The sequence below is a fragment of the Pantherophis guttatus genome, chromosome 7 (assembly GCF_059756535.1).
Source record: "Pantherophis guttatus breed Tessera chromosome 7, ASM5975653v1, whole genome shotgun sequence".
Classification (NCBI taxonomy): Eukaryota; Metazoa; Chordata; class Lepidosauria; order Squamata; family Colubridae; genus Pantherophis; species Pantherophis guttatus.
In genome coordinates this window covers 90,647,678-90,664,231 of record NC_142069.1, presented here as the reverse complement: position 1 = coordinate 90,664,231, position 16,554 = coordinate 90,647,678, and the positions used below count along the sequence as shown (strand labels likewise).

Sequence of the window (16,554 nt, the reverse complement as noted above, 5' to 3'; positions counted from 1 at the left end):
CTGCCTGATAAGGAAACAACTCAATGTTTTAGCCCAGGAGTCGGCAACCTTAAACACTCAAAGAGCCATTTGGACCCGTTTCCCACAGAAAAGAAAACACCGGGAGCCACAAAGAGGTTGTAGAAAAAAATGCTTTTAAAAGTAAAAAAAAAAAAAAAGTTGGCCACGCCTACCCAGTCACCTTAACACCCCCCACCCCCACCAAGCCACGCCCACAGGACCGGTAGTAACAAATTTTACATTTCACCACTGTGTTTTTTTTCCCTACCCATCAACTAAAGAGTCATGACTCCAAGGAGTCTGTGGGAATTGCAACCTGTGCAGACAAGCTCAGGTTATTGAGTAATAAGGCAAGTTAGCAGGCATGCGTCATCAGTCAAAGGCAAGAATAACCCAACACATACTGTCCTGGCAACAGTAAGGAAGTGGTTGGGCAGCTCCGTGAGTTTTGTTTCTTCTTTTTACATCGTCATCTAGCCCTCTAGCCTGGTGTTCTGCTGATCTTTATTCCAAATATTAGCCAGGTCCAACTCTTATTGCTTTTCCAGGTGTACCCAGGTGTTCTCACCTTAGAAATTGAACAGCACAAATGTGGCCCCGGAAAAATCTCTTTAATTCATACGGCAGTAAATTACTTTCATTTGCATTCCGCAAGGCTTGATAAACAGTCTTTCAGAGGAAGGTTATCAACACCCACCTATCTCACGTGGAACGCTGCCAAAGAGCTAATTTCCAGATGCAGGGCAAGGCCAGACTTGGCACAGAGTCACAAACAGAAGTTTCCAATCTTGAATCGGCCAGGTGAACTAATTGCTTCCTGCAAAAGCTCCCGTCCCATTCACTTCTCTTTTATGGCTTATGGGAGGGGCCAATCATCTACAAGCCTTACTCCCAAGTCGACCCTGTTTCCTTAATTGTTCCTGTCTCCTGGCAGCTCTGCGCATGCGCACACTGGGAACAGGCTCACACTGTTCTTCTGCCTTGCTGATGTCAGACTCCAGAGACTCCGGAGGCAGCAAAGAACTACCAGATGGTCTTGGCCCCCTCTCTGCCTCCGACTCAGAGTGTTCGTCCGAGCCTTCCCAAGACTCCAGGACTGGCCCACGTTCCTCCCCAGCCTCCTCACTGTCCGAATCTGCTGCCAGCTCTGTTGGCTGCTGGCAGGCCACAACACTTTGTCAAAAGGCAACTTCCCTGAAGAAGCTTCTTGGATGAGAAGCAAAACACCTTCAGGGAAAAAACAAAGTCTTGAGTCAATCCGAATCAAACTGCTAGCAGTGGGTAGAATCAGCCTGCAATACTGCATTCTAACCACTGTGTCACCAGGGCTGTCTGTTAAGTTGACTTAACAGGCTTAAGTTGTCTTCACTAACTCAGTCACTCAGTGTTAGTGATGTTGTGTGCATGGCTAGAAGTTTAATTCTCGGGGAACCAAGAATAAACCAAGAACAATTCTGGCTAGGCTATCTCTCTTGCTGGTAAACATGACATTATTGTTAGAGGCGGAGTCCCATGTTGAGTGAGAAGGTGAACTGGGGACCAAAACTGGATGCAGTATTCCAGGTGTGATCATACTAAGGGAATAGAATAGAATAGAATAGAATAGAATAGAATAGAATAGAATAGAATAGAATAGAATAGAATAGAATAGAATAGAATAGAATAGGAATAGGAATAGAAATAGAAATAGAAGTAGAGTAGGATAGAATAGAGTAGAGTAGGAGTAGGAGTTGAAGTAGGAATAGAATAGAATAGAATAGAATAGAATAGAATAGAAATAGAAATAGAAGTAGAAGTAGAGTAGGATAGAATAGAGTAGAGTAGGAGTAGGAGTTGAAGTAGGAATAGAATAGAATAGAATAGAATAGAATAGAATAGAATAGAAATAGAAATAGAAATAGAAGTAGAAGTAGAGTAGGATAGAATAGAGTAGAGTAGGAGTAGGAGTTGAAGTAGGAATAGAATAGAATAGAATAGAATAGAAGAGAAGAGAAGAGAAGAGAAGAGAAGAGAAGAGAAGAGAAGAGAAGAGAAATGGAAATAGAAATAGAAATAGAAATAGAAATAGAAGTAGAATAGGATAGAATAGAGTAGAGTAGGAGTAGGAGTAGGAGTTGGAGTAGGAATAGAATAGAATGGAATGGAATGGAATGGAATAGAATAGAATAGAATAGAATAGAATAGAATAGAATAGAATAGAATAGAATAGAATAGAATAGAATAGAATATAGAAAATGAATAGAACAGAATAGAATATTCCTTATTGGACTAGTGTGATTTGACACACAAGGAATTTGTCTTCCGTGCATAAGCTCTCAGTGGACATAAAAGCTATAAGTGATAAATCATGATCATAGCCATCATAAATACATCCATCGTGAATCGTAAGTCACAACACTTAGCGATAGTCATAGGATACTAAATAAGCAATCAACATAAATCATAGTAGGAAACTAAATAAAATAATATAAATCGTAAAGGTACAAGTAACGTATAAAGCAGTATTAACACTTTGCATGATCTTGATTCCATCCCTCTGTTTATGCAGCCTAGAACTGTGTTGGCTTTTTTGGCAGCTGCTGCACACAGCTGGCTCGTATTTTAAGTGATTGTCCACTAGGACTCCAAGGTCCCTTCCAACTCCCTTACTATTACATTTTTTAAAGAAATCAACTCCACTTAGTCCCTTGCCTTCTTTACGATGGTGCCATCCTACCTACAATGGACTCTTGCAAAGGCAGAAATTATCTACATGACGATCTGGGTTCCATCAACAGGTCTTTCAACAGCTTCCAAGAATGGCCCCACCCAAAAAAATTGTCATTCACAACAACGGAGCCCAAACATTACCCAGCCCCAAAACGTGTTGTAATCTCATCTCGTAACAAGGATCCTGTTTCCTCCCAGGAATCAGTTGGCTTTGTAGAGCCTCGTAACTTGAGAAGCAGCCAAGCAGATGTTTCTTCCAGTAACCCAGCAACGAGAACACAAGGACACACGTGTCCCAGGTTGCACTGAAAGCCGAAGGAACAGGTGAGCCCTCTTAACAAGGTTCGGACACTTACTGGTGCTTTGCCGATTGAGAATCAGCAACAGATGAAGAAAATAAAGATACAGAAAATAAACAAAATGAAATGTATTTATTTATAAAAGAAAGAAAGAAAAAGCTAGCTCAGCTCTAGCCCTTTTTCTTATTGGAAGCATCCAATACAGTGCTGGATTGCCCCCGGTTCAGACCGGTTCGCAAGAACCGGTAATAAAACCAGCAGGAGGCTCTGTCCACTGCCCCAGATGTCGACATCGGCAATCTGCGCATGTGCAGAAGTAAGGTGTGTACATGAGCGAAGTGCAATCCCATTGCGAACCGGTAGTAAAGGAAGTAGAACCCACCCCTGATCTAGTAGGTGAGAATAACAGAATGACTGAGATGGAGGTCTTGCTTGTTTTGAAACGTTGTGGGTGTACCATCCCTGGAGGTTTTTAAGAAGAGATCGGAGAGTGAATTGTCTGAGGACCGTGATGGCGAATCTATGTCACGCGTGCCACAGCTGGCAAGCAGAGCCGTCTCTGCGGGCACACGAGCCGTCGCCCATCTCAGCTCCACCGTGCATGCGTGCCTCCCACCGGTCAGCTGATTTTTGGGATGAGGGGGGCAGGACACATGCGGTAGACGTGCGTGTGTCATGTGCACATGGGGGGGAAGCATGGGGGAGGGTCATTTTGCATGCATGGGACCCATATTGCTAGCACGCACGCATGTGCTTTCGGCACACAACGACAAAAAGGTTAGCCATCACTGGTATAGGATCTCCTACTTGAGTAGGGGGCTGGACTAGAAGACCTCCAAGGTTCCTTTCCAGCTTTGTTATTCTGTTAAATTGAGGTCACTGAATCATATACATGTCTAACTTCAAATTGGACATGCTGTCTAGCTGGCAGTTAAATCCCTCCCCTTCCACCCAAGAGAACTAGTATAGGATTTCACCTGATGAAAGTGGCCATCAGAAAAAGGGAGAGGGAGGATGGAGGTGGGGAAGACAGAGGGAGGGGGGAGGGAGGGAGAGAGACAGAGACTGTCAACCACTGAAGGAAGCAGGTTACTTTAGATATCACCTTATCTGTATTTTTTTTTTTTGTATTTTATTAGTTTGTCAAACATGTACAAGATAGGAGGTATAAATATAAACATGGATATGAACGAAAGAAATGAGTACAAATAAATGAGGGACAGTAGGACAGGGACGGTAGGCATGCTGGTGCTTTTATGCACACCCTGTTTACGGACCTCTTAGGAATGGGGTGAGGTCCACGGTAGACAATTTGAGGCTGAAGCTGTGGGAGTTTGAGGATGTAACAACGGACTCAGATAGAGCATTGCTGAAGTCATATTTTCTGCAATCGAGTTTGGAGCGGTTTACCTTGAGTTTGTTTATTGATTGTTTGCCTGTGTATTATTGAGATGGAAGCTGAAGTGGTCGTTGACAGGTAAGACGTTGTAGCAGATAATTTTGCGTCCTGTGCTTGGATCATACCGCATTTCTGAAGTGAAATGTGAGTGCCTGCTTTGTTTTGAAGGTGACTACAATTTTGCAGATCAGCCACTGCGTGGATCAAAGGTTACAATGTCTGGTTGTTGAGATCTTTATGGGTTTTCCGCCTAATCTCGAACCTGCTTGACCTTTCCTCAGATCAGCTCTGCGGTGTTAGGAAAGCGTCTCTTCTCCCACAACTGGATGGAGGCCTCAACTAACCCCGTGAATGATGGCCTTCAACATTTACCTGGCCTTTCCTTTGCTGTCAGGGAAACCAGTTCTGACAGCCTTCTCCTTGAATGTCCTTCTCTGGACATTCCTTGCCTTCGCGGGGATTTCCCTCGTTGTCAAGGAACCACATCGCACGTGTGAAGATGTACAGATCCTTCAAGGAGTTCCGGGAAGAAGCGCAGTCACTGAAAAAACATCCTCTTATCCCCTGTCCCTGTTTGCCTGCCAAGGAAAAATAACGTACTATGAGGTAAATGCTCCTTTGAAGACCAGCGAGAATCGAATTGATAAGCCATGTTTGATTAGTGAAATGGTTTTACTTAACTATGATTAAGTTGCTGGAAAACAGAAGGGCTGCAGTGGTGGTGATGGGAGAGATCATTTCTCTCAGGGTTTCAGCAGGGGTGGGCTTTTGGGGGTTCGGGAGAACCTCTAGCTAAGATTCTGTGCAGTTTGGAGAGCCCCCAAATCCCACTCCTGGCTGGCCCCTCCCCTCCCCTCCCCTCCCCTCCCAGGAGTCCCCACACGGCCTGTTTTGGTTGCAGGTAAGTGCAAGGCGTGCAGAGAGGCTCGGGGAGGGTGAAAAATTGGCCTGTCGGAAGTTCAGGAAGGCCAAAAACGGGCCCATTTCCAGCCTCCAGAGGGCCTCCGGAGCCTGGGGAGGCCATTTTCTCCCTCCTGGAGGCTCGAGAAAAGCCTCTGGAGCCCGGGGAGGGCAAAAATACTCCGCCCCACCGTGGTGCAGGAGGCCGACTAGACCACACCCACCATGGCCACACCCACCCAGCAACTGGGCAGAGAACCCCTTGCTAAATTTTTTGAAGCCCAGCCCTGGGTTTCAGTCCACGCAGAGAGAAATCTGCATTTTTATCAGGTCAGAAAGAGTCTAAGTATATCTACCCATGTACTATGCCTGTATTACTATTATCCTTCTCATTTTTTATACTACCTTCTCGTATTGGTATTTATGATTATATTGCTTTGTTGCCTACATGTACACTGAGAGTTTCTGCACCAGAGACAAATTCCTTGTGTGTCCAATCACACTTGGCCAAATAAAGTCTCTTCTCTTCTCTTCTCTTCTCTTCTCTTCTCTTCTCTTCTCTTCTCTTCTCTTCTCTTCTCTTCTCTTCTCTTCTCTTCTCTTCTCCTCTCCTCTCCTCTCCTCTCCTCTCCTCTCCTCTCTCCTCCCTTCCCCTCCCTTCTCACTCCTTCTCTTCTCATCTTTTCTTCCCTTCTCGCTCCTTCTCACACCTTCTCTTCTCTTCTCTCCTCTCCTCTTCCCTTCCCTTCTCACTCCTTCTCTTCTTTTCTTCCCTTCTCGCTCCTTCTCACTCCTTCTCTTCTCTTCTCTTCTCTTCTCTTCTTTTCTCTTCTCGTCTCTTCTCCTCTTCCCTTCCCTTCCCTTTTCACTCTTTCTCCCCTCCTCTCCTCTCCTCTCCTCTCCTCTCCTCTCCTCTCCTCTCCCCTATCCTATCCTATCCTATCCTATCCTATCCTATCCTATCCTATCCTATTTTTATTCAACTTGCTGGGTATCTGTCATTCTATTACAACATCTCACTGATACAACCGTCTAACAACTCAGAATGGTATCTCTGCTGATACCATCAACATTTTGTCTCTGCTGGGAGTATAAACACCATTATTTTTGTATGCGTTCCACCATTTTCGACAGCAAATCTAATATTTCATTGAGTTGGAAATAAGCCTGGCTGTGTTTAGCGAGGCATAGAACAGATCTACGGCTTCAAAACATCTGAAGTATTTGCCACTCCTTCGTTCCACACAATAGTTAAGGGGGTTGATCGTTCTGGGAGAGAAAATATACCAGTTGGGGTGATATGCCGTTGAGTTAGAACTGGGCCTGGAATCATCGAATTTGCTGTCTTTGAAGCTCGCGAAATGAGTTTGAGCTGCAGGAATTCCGTGATGTCCCACTGCAACTGAGGCCGGAATTTCCTGTTCAAATCTGCCTTGGTTTATCAAACTGTAAAATATACATAAAATAATGGGCCCCGCCCCACCCCCCCACCCCGCAGAGGTGGGATTCAGCAGGTTCTGACCAGTTCTGGAGAACCGGTAGCGGAATTTTTTTTTTTAGTATTTTTTAAAAGTTTTTTAAGACAAACATTTAATACATCAATCCTCTCTTCCCTGGGACATCTCGGTATTATCTTCTAGGCTTCTTCTCCATCTTCCATAAGTTTCTTCTATCTTCATCTTCGTCCAAACCATTCTAACATTTCATTGCTAAATCAATATTTATAATCATCATTTGTACATAATTATGGTATCCGTCATTTATATCTCTTTTCCAACCAACTATAAAAATAATTCCATGTTTTAAAATATTCTGATTCTTCCTTATCTTTAATCATCAGAGTTAATCTATTCATTTCTGCACAATCTAATTTTTTTTTTATTACTTCTTCTTCCAAAGGTATTTTCTCTGATTTCCAATTTTGAGCATACACAGTTCTTGCAGTTGTTATTACATGTATGATCAAATATACATTTTCCTTACTAATTTTTTTCTGGAAAGATACCCAGTAGGAACAACTCTGGTTTAAATTCAATATGTTGCTGTATCATTTCTTCCAGACAGATTTTAATTTTGTACCAGTAATTTTTTGCCTCGGGACAAGTCCTCCACATATGGAAATTTAGCGGAAATTTTGAGTAGTTCGGAGAACCGTTAGATCCGGTCCGAACCGGGAGCATTTCACCCCTGGTCCAAGGTCACTTTTTTCATTACCGTTATAACTTCAGAAGGTCACTAAATGAACTGTTGTAAGTCGAGGACTACCAGTGTAGAAATTTCTGACGGCATGGATTTGAACGACAGCCTTACTGCCTCTTATACGATGCATGTGATTATTGTTGTTTAGATCACCCTGGCTAACGATTCAGCTTTGCCAAAATGGTTAGAATATCGCATTTCCTCCACAAATGCACGCGAAGGGATGCCGTGGACGGACGAGAAGGGCGAAGAATTTCATCTGACCGTTGTCGCCCACGGCGAGGCGTGTGAAATTCCAACCGCAAAGGCAGATGTTACGCTCCACAGTGAAGATCGCATTTGCGTCCATGCGAAGAACATGTAAGTTGCGTTGACAGGTAGGGACGATGGGTTTCGATCATCTTGATATGGGTCTGTTTTCAGATACCTACAATGTTGACTTCAAAAGTGCTTTTTCAGGAGGTGACTGGACTTCCTTGTTTTTTCTTTTGAAGATGTTTCCCTTCTTATCCCAGAAGCTTCTTCAGCTCTGACTGGATGGTGAGGAATGGAAGGATTGATACTCCTTGCAGACAGCTGGACGTTTGCATCCTTTTAGAGGGTCGTTGAGGCCACTTGGAGGTTTATCTGTGTCCTCAGGGTCACCTGAGTGATGTTCCTGGTTCCTGTAGTCTTCAATTTTTCCCCTCTGGAAATCCATTCCTATTCCCACACTATTCAAAGGGAGTTCATCCCAAATTGTATAGCTAAAAGTCTGTAGGGATACTCCATCATCCAGATGATGGTTGTCCCAAAGGTGCTTGTTTTTTTCAGGAGGCAACTGGCCTTTCTTGCTTTTTTTCTTTGGAAAAACAAAAGTCAGAGCTGAAGAAGCTTCTGGGATGAGAAGCGAAACGTCTTCAGAGAAAAAAACGAAAAAGTCCAGTTGCTTCCTGAAAAAGTACTTTTGGGACAACCAGGACCTAGAGGATGGAGAATCTCGACAGACATTGCCTGTAGAAGACAATAAGGGCTTGGTCCATCCATTTCAGAAGTAGAGATCCATTGATGGAATTGAGTTGCATTCAATCTCAGATGTTCCTATTGCTCATTGAAATTCTCACATGGCCACCTCCTTCTTTTCTCGGTGAAGGACAGGATGAAATAGAGATTAATGGGAATTTTTCCTATTCTTTTGTTCACAGTGATTTAAATAGATCCAAACACGATACATTAATAGCAAAAAAAAAAAAAAAAAAAAAAACCACTCCTAATTCTGGATCTGAACTTCTGAAAACGCCTTCCCTTCATAGGAACTTTGAGAAGTTCTTCTTTCTATCTAGGGGCAAAATTAGAATTCCTGTGTATCCTTCTCTGCTTTATGGGAATGTTGGATCCTGCCGTGAGTGTCCCATCAATTGTGTGCAAATCTATAAGGTAGATTTCTTGGTAGACTAGTCCAGGAGTCTCCAACCTTGGCAACTTTAAGACTTGAGGAACTCTGGAAGTTGAAGTCCACAAGTCTTAAAGTTGCCAAGGTTGGAGACCCCTGGACTAGAGCCAATATTTTTTTAAAAAGCAGGCCAGTAGGTTTTAAATAAGCTAAAAGTGGTGAAGAATAAATTATGAAATAAAGTGTACATACTCCACAATAGTTATAAATTGTCCATTTTAAAAGTACAAATTTGGAACCTGGCCCAATAATTCTTTTTAACCTAATCTAAGAGCCACTTTTAAAATTATACCTTAGAAGCTCACATTTTCATTGATTAGGCTTTTGAGAAATATATCCTAACTTTATGATTGCAATCATAAGCATAAATACTTAAGAATCAATATACTGTATTTTTCGGAGTATAAGATGCACTTTCCCCCCACAAAAAAGAGGGTGAAAATTTGGGTGCATCTTATACACCGAATGTAGCCCCTCCCACCCGCCGGCCCCTACCCTTTGGCCTCTGCCTCCCAGCAATTTGCCTCCTTGCAGCAAACAGCAAACAGCCCATTTCAGTTTCAGCTTCAGCACAGCCTGATTAACACAAGCAGCTGATTGTCGGTTGGATCGGCCTCCCAACCATCAGTTGTTTCAGGCTGAAGGGATTGTCATTGCCTATTGCCCATTCCGATTCCCACCACCCAAAACGGGTGGAAAATGGGGCGTGCAGAGCAGTAGTGGGATTCAAATCCCGGCGCTACCGGTTCATTATCAGTAGTCCATGGGCGCACGCTCTCGCTTTGTGAGTGCGTAGTGCTTCTGCGCATGCACAGAGTGTTTTTGATGACATCTGGGTAGGTGAGCAGAGCCTCCCGCCACCGCCACTACCAGTTCACCCAAACCGGGGTGAACCAGGAGCAACCCACCACTGGCGCAGAGGTTGAAAACTGAGGCGGCAATAGGCTATGGCAATCTGTGCAGCCTGAAACAGCTGATCCTCAGGAGGCCGATCCAATTGACAATCAGCTGCTTGTGCTAATCAGGCTGTGCTGAAGCTGAAACTGAAACGGGCTGTTTGCTGTTTGCTGCAAGGAGGCAAATTGCTAGGAGGCAGAGGCAGATTATTTTTCTTGTGCTAATCAGGCTGTGCTGAAAATGAAACTGAAACAGGCTGTTTGCTGTTTGCTGCAAGGAGACAAATTGCTGGGAGGCAGAGGCAGATTTTTTTCCTTGTTTTCCTCCCCCCAAAAGGTAGGTGCGTCTAATAGTCTGGAGCGTCTTATACTCCGAAAAATACGGTATATAATGTTGAGTAGATCTGGAAAATGTTAAATTATAATTCCATTTTTTAAAAGGTATCTGTCTTTTAATAGTATTTGTTTTGGGGGTTTCAGTATTTGTTCTGGAGATTGGCATGCCAAACATGTTTCTATCACCTTCGCTGAGATCGTACTTCGAACAGATCACACTCCAGAAATTAAAGAACAACTCAATCTGATTTGCACCATGGCAGAATATCTCCACTTGGATCCTTCCTCACTCACGCTTATCCCAGTCGAAAACTCCCTAAATAAGTATTTTCAGAATCTAACCGTATTGGCTGAAGATATCAGATACATCAACTCTACAACAAGCCATCATGTAGGACTCTGTTGGCCAGTTGGGTTGGGGGTGTTTGCGATGCTGTCTGAATTGGTGCGAGTTCTGAGCCACAGTGTCGAGTCGGACAATCTCTCGCGGCTCCTGGGCTATGAAATTGTCGGCTGGAGAGTCCTTAAACAAGGTTATGAAAAAAGAAACCCCAACAAGTGGCAGAAGAGGAAAATGGCCACCCCGAAACCTACATGGAGACCAACCCAAACTCAGAACTTCACCGTTTTGATAGCTACTGTGCCAGAGACACATTCAGTTGTGAAATCCGTAGCAAGTTCATCACTTGTCAATAAAACCACTTTCTCTATTATCCATCCTTACGTGGACCTCAGTACACAACCTGTAATCGTCGATATGGATTTGGAGACCCCTCAGGTCTCCAAATCTACCATGTTTCACTATCTCTCTTCGGAGCTTTCGCCTTCCTTGATGCTAAGCTCCACAGAATTTGACGAAAAGGGGACTTTTGAAACCCCACCAATATCAGAGCACCTATCGTACGAAGCATTGCTAGATACTTCAACACAAGAGGATTTCTCCACAACTCAAAAATGTGAACCGAAGGATAATTCCACATTCTATTACTTCAGCTTGTTCATGCCTAGGACCAAAAGTCAGTTCTCAAACTCTGTTCACCACTCAAGGGACATTTTACCAGAAGAAATGTCTTCTACATTATCATCTCCAGAACTTTTCTCAGGAGAATTAAGAAATCTAAATGACCATAGCCCATTCATGCATCGAACAGTGTCTAGATTTAAATCTGGAGATGTCATTTCTATAAGCGAACTTTCTCTGCCTTCCATGGTGACGTTAGCATATTTAAGGATATCATCTTCACCACCATCTAAACTGTCATTTTCTAGTGTTGCAATATATCTGCCCTTCTTACATGACAGCTATCAGAATCCAAAATTACTGAATGTTTACAGTTCTGTCTCAGAGACTTTTATAACATTAGCACCAACAAAAGAGATAGACGCTTCCGAATTGATCAAAAGCTCCATCTCAACCAACATCCCATCCATAGTTGATGCTATCGTTGCAAATGGTGATTTTAATCCCAAACCTGGTTCTCCGTCCGATGGAAGCCCAACTCAATTATATTACTGTAATAATGATCTAACATCATCAAAACATTCCACAGATACGTTAAATAACAGTGCTTTCTTCTCCAGTAAAACTCTGCTAATATTTAGCCTCCTGTCTAAATCAATTATTAACCCCATGCTTTTTCCTTCTTTCTCCTTATCAGTTCCACTGGAATTGACATTATTGTTTGGATCTAGTAATATATCCCCGATGGAAAAATTGCCCGAGAGAAGACAGGTTAGCTCAGACGGAATAAACACCCGTGAATCTTTTACAACTATTCCGTTAACCTACAGATTTGTTACGACAGGAAACAGTGTTTTAGTAGTTAGGAAAACTGAAACGGACACTTTCCTGCGGATAAAAGGAACAACTCTGCTTTCTATCACAACATCCAGTGCTGTTATCTTAAGCGGCAGATTCCTTAGTCAAGGAGAGAGGTCTCATAGAAAAAGCCAGGCATTGGAGTTGCTCTCTTATGGATCTTCATGGATTACTCGCCCTCTAGAACTTGCTAACACCTCCAGTTATCATTTTTCTACAAATCAGTGTGACTCTATCCACAATTTAGTTCGGACTCCCGTGTTAGAACCTGTTGCTTTGCAACGGGATATAAACAATTTAAGTTTGGAAAGTTCGTTTGGAACCAAAACAAACGTCCAAATTACAAGAGAAATTGTCTCAAAATTGAAAGAAGCGGACATTGTTTTCAGCCGCGAAGGAGTATCCACAGAGAATGGACTTCACGCCACTACTCTGTACCAGGAAACACAAGGTAAGTCGTGGGGTTAATTAGTTCAGGTAGTCCTCAACTTATGACCACCATTGAGCCCAAAATTTATGTTGTTGAGCAAGACACCCCGTTTTACGATCTTGTTGTTAAGTGAACCACTGAGGTTGTTGAATTGGTCACACAGTCATTAAGTGAATCTGGCTTCCCTGTTGATTTTGCTCGTCAAGAAGGTTGCAAAAGAGGGAATCGTGTGACCACCACTCCCCCGGAACGCTGCGACCGTCATCAGTGTGAGTCCGGTTTTTTTTTTAATTTGATTTATATGCCGTCCTTCTCCGGAGACTCAGGGTGGCTTACAATGCGTTAAGCAATAGCCTTCATCCTTTTGTATATTTATACAAAGTCAGCTTATTTCCCCCACAAACTGGGTCCTCAATTTACCTACCTTAGAAAGGATGGAAGGCTGAGTCAACCTTGAGCCTGGCGAGATTCGAACCTGCAGTAATTGCAGGCAGCTGGTCTTAATAACAGGGTGCTTTAGACCACTGTATTACCAAGGCTCCTTGGTCCGTTGCCAAGCATCCGAATGTAAATCCCACAATCGTGGGGATGCTACGACGGTTCTAAGTGTGAAAAATGGTCATAACTACCATTGTCACTTCAAAGGGTCATTAAACGAACTGTTGTAAAATGTATACATTTTTAGTACATGTGGTGCAGTAGTGGGTTTCACTTACCTTCGCTACCGGTTCGGAAGTGTGAGTGCGCACATGCGTCGGTGATGACATCCAGGCAGGTGGGTGGAGCCTCCCACTGCCACCGCTACTGGTTGACCCGAACGGGGGCGAACCAGTAGAAACCCACTCCAGGAACTAAGTAACGATTACTGAGGTACCACTGCAATACAAAACTATTTAGAAAGTACATTTGAACTCTTAAAAAAAAGTCCTATCCATAACTTGGAAATAAGGAGCCTTCAATATGAAACGGGGGTCCATCTCTTTCTAGACAAGTCAACTAGGGGCATCTAGAAAGAGCCCAGTTGCCTTCTTCATCGTTGGATAGATTGCTTCTCCCAAAGATGCTTTTTTCAAGAGGCAAGTGGACTTTCTGATGTTCTGGAATCTTCAGCTTCCAGAGCTGTAGATGCTTCTTGGATGAGAAGAGAAACATCTTCAAAGAAAAACATGAATTCCAGTTCCCTCTTGAAAAAAGCACTTTTGGGACTACCATGACCTGGATGATAGAGAATCTAATTCACGCAGCAAAGAGCGTCTTAACTTCCTGCGCCTGTGTATGGTTTGCCAATTGCCCAGTGGCACATAGGACAGTGCTCCAGAGGGTCAACGTCATTGCCCAGAGGATTGTTGGTTGCCCTCTCCCCTCTTTGGAAGAGCTTGATAGCTCCTGCTGCCTTAAGAAAGTTCAAAACGTTCTTCAAAGATCCATCGCATCCTGGCCACTCCTTATTTTTTGAACTATTACCGTCTGGCAGACGGTACAGGACAATAAAAACAAGGACAAATAGGCTGAAAAACAGCTTCTATCTTAGGGCAGTTACTATGTTGAATTCTACTGTATAGTGCAATATTAATGCAATATCATAGGTTTTCAATTCAATTGTATAAAATGTGAAGGGTGTGTGTTTGTGTTTTATTTTTATAGGTTATGATGTACACTGAAGATGGCATTTAATTTCGTTGTACGAGGTGCAATGACAATAAAGCAAACTAACTCATTTTTATACAGGTCAGCCAAACACTCCTCCCAGGGTCATTCACGCCATTAAGTGGATCGCAGCAACTGTCGGACACGAGTTCTCGTTTTCAATACCGCCAGAGACATTTTATGACCAAGAAGACGGGAATTCAACTCAGCTGAACCTCGGAATGAACTCGGTCGACGGCTGCCCGACAGATCCGGAAAGCTGGTTACAATTTAATGCCAGGGATCAAACTATGTCTGGTTATCCACTTGATCCCGATTTCCAGTATTCCCCTCAAGCGTTTTTACTCTTTGCCATAGATTCGGGAGGATTAAAGACCGAAGATAAATTCGTCGTAGAAATATTCAAACCAACTATTATCCCGTGCCACGTTTATACGGTAATCGCAACCAATAGCTACCACTCGTTCCTGAAAAACAGAAGTAGGATTCACTTCTTTTTAAAGAAACTTTCCGATTATTTGTTGGCGGAGAGTCCCGGGGATGTGGTCCTGCTTCATCTCAAAAGTGGATCCGCCGTGTTCACGTGGTACAACAAATCATTTTGCTCAAAGACTGAGAACTGTGCAAGAGATGACATCCAGGAGGTGCTCACCAAACTAGGAAGGCCTGGAGAAGACGTCCATCCAGATTTCGCGGAGGCCATGTTGCCAGAATTCACAATTGAACAAATCGGAGAGGTGGGATACGCTGGGATTTGCTTGTCCACGACCAAACCAACAAACGAGTCTGTAGTGTTCAACAGGACTCTCACTGGGTTTAAAGGCAGCAACTGTTGGATAACAAACGCACTCTTGGCCTTGTTAATTGTTGTGTGTTCCACAACTCTAGCGTTCCTCATAGTTGTCCATTGTCAGAAGTATCGCAAGAAAACATTTCAACCGCAGTGTCCACCTACCTGTGGCCGCGTCGACTTCAAGATGGACATGCAGACTTCGCGCAAATCTCCTCTACTGGAAGAGGATGTTCCTCCATCGACTCGGTTACCCGTGTCAATGGTTTCTCAACAGTGTTCCTTCAGAGCAAATCAAGGTCTGGTTATCTCAAGGCTTCCACCTCCTCCAAAGTATAGACTTCCGCCATTGTATGGAAGAAGGGATCCCGGATGATCCTACTCGCTTCTTCCAATGCAAGTCTATTCTCATTTATTTATTAAATTTATATGCTGCTCTATCCTGCGATCCAAAGCGAGCCTATGTACAACTCTATCTGAAATCTGCAATTCATTTATTCTTTTTATACCTTCTAGCCCAGGGGTGTCAAACTCAATCTCATTGAGGGCCGCATCAGGGGGGGCGGGGGGGCGTGGTCGACTGGGTGGGTGTGGCCATCTTGATGCCACTCCCCAAACTGCTGGCATATTTCCTCTTTGCATTGGGTAGACCGGGCTGAAGCCACACTGGCAGGCCCCTTAGATTTTCCAGGATGACCCCGCGGGCTGGATCCGACCACATCATGGGCCGGATCCGGCCCACAGTCCTTGTGTTTGACACCCGTCCTAGCCATCAAGAAATTGACCGTTTTTTTCTGCAAAAAGTTCCCCGTATAATTAATTATACATTTGGATATGTTATTCCAAATGTCGTGATAAAAATCATGTAGCTAACTAAGAACCTTCCCCGCTACCCCTTCAATAGGAAGGGATAGTGGTTCCATATTTTGGTCACCAGCAGAGTATTACATACCCGTTCTTGTGTTTGAGTTGTGATGATAGCATCCTTTGTAGGCAAAGGCACCGAGACAATGCTATCTATTTTATACTGTTTTAAAAAAGGGAGACTTCCTCTTTAGACATGCCCATTAGTGGAGCCCTCATTGTTAGAGCTGGTATTTGTTTATTAATCAAATTGATAAATTTGATTAATAAATAAATTGAATTTGAAATAAATTCCAATTTATCAATTTGATTAATGTATCTCACCAAAGGTGACAAATGAGAATTAGAAGAAGAAATAAAAATAAAAAATGTACAATATATAAAAATCTTACAGGCAGTCCTCGATTTACGACTACAATCGAGCCCAAAATTTATGTTGTTCAGAGAGACAGTTGAGTTTTGCCTCATTTTACGACCTTTCTTCAGTTATTAAGTGAATCACTGCAGTTGTTATGTTCATAACATGGTTGTTAAGCGAATTGGGATTCCCCGTTGACGTTGCTTGTCAGGTCGCAAAAAGGGATCACATGACCCCGGGATACTGCAACCGTCATAAATACGAATCAGTTGCCAAACATCTGAATTTGAATCATATGACCACGGGGAGGCTGCAACGGTCATAAGTGTGAAAAAATGATCATGTCCCTTTTTCCAGTGGCATTGTAACTTCAAACGGTCACTAAATGAACTGTCGCAAGTCGAGGACTACCTGTGACATATCAGAAAAGAAAAGAAACCACAGGAGGAGGAGGAGGATTTTAAAAAAATGAAGGG

The 16,554-nt window shown here is 43.2% G+C and overlaps 1 protein-coding gene across 1 annotated transcript; it reads left to right on the top strand.

Annotated features, from left to right (window-relative positions):
• The first annotated feature begins 4,314 nt into the window (after positions 1-4,314).
• LOC117668314 (uncharacterized) lies at positions 4,315-15,317 on the top strand. Its single transcript, XM_087873457.1, has 5 exons — positions 4,315-4,485; positions 4,689-5,013; positions 7,655-7,866; positions 10,315-12,440; positions 14,148-15,317. The coding sequence occupies exons 2-5, from the start codon at positions 4,759-4,761 to the stop codon at positions 15,230-15,232; spliced, it is 3,678 nt and encodes a 1,225-aa protein (XP_087729583.1). The 5' UTR covers positions 4,315-4,485; positions 4,689-4,758; the 3' UTR covers positions 15,233-15,317.
• Positions 15,318-16,554: the final 1,237 nt, after the last annotated feature.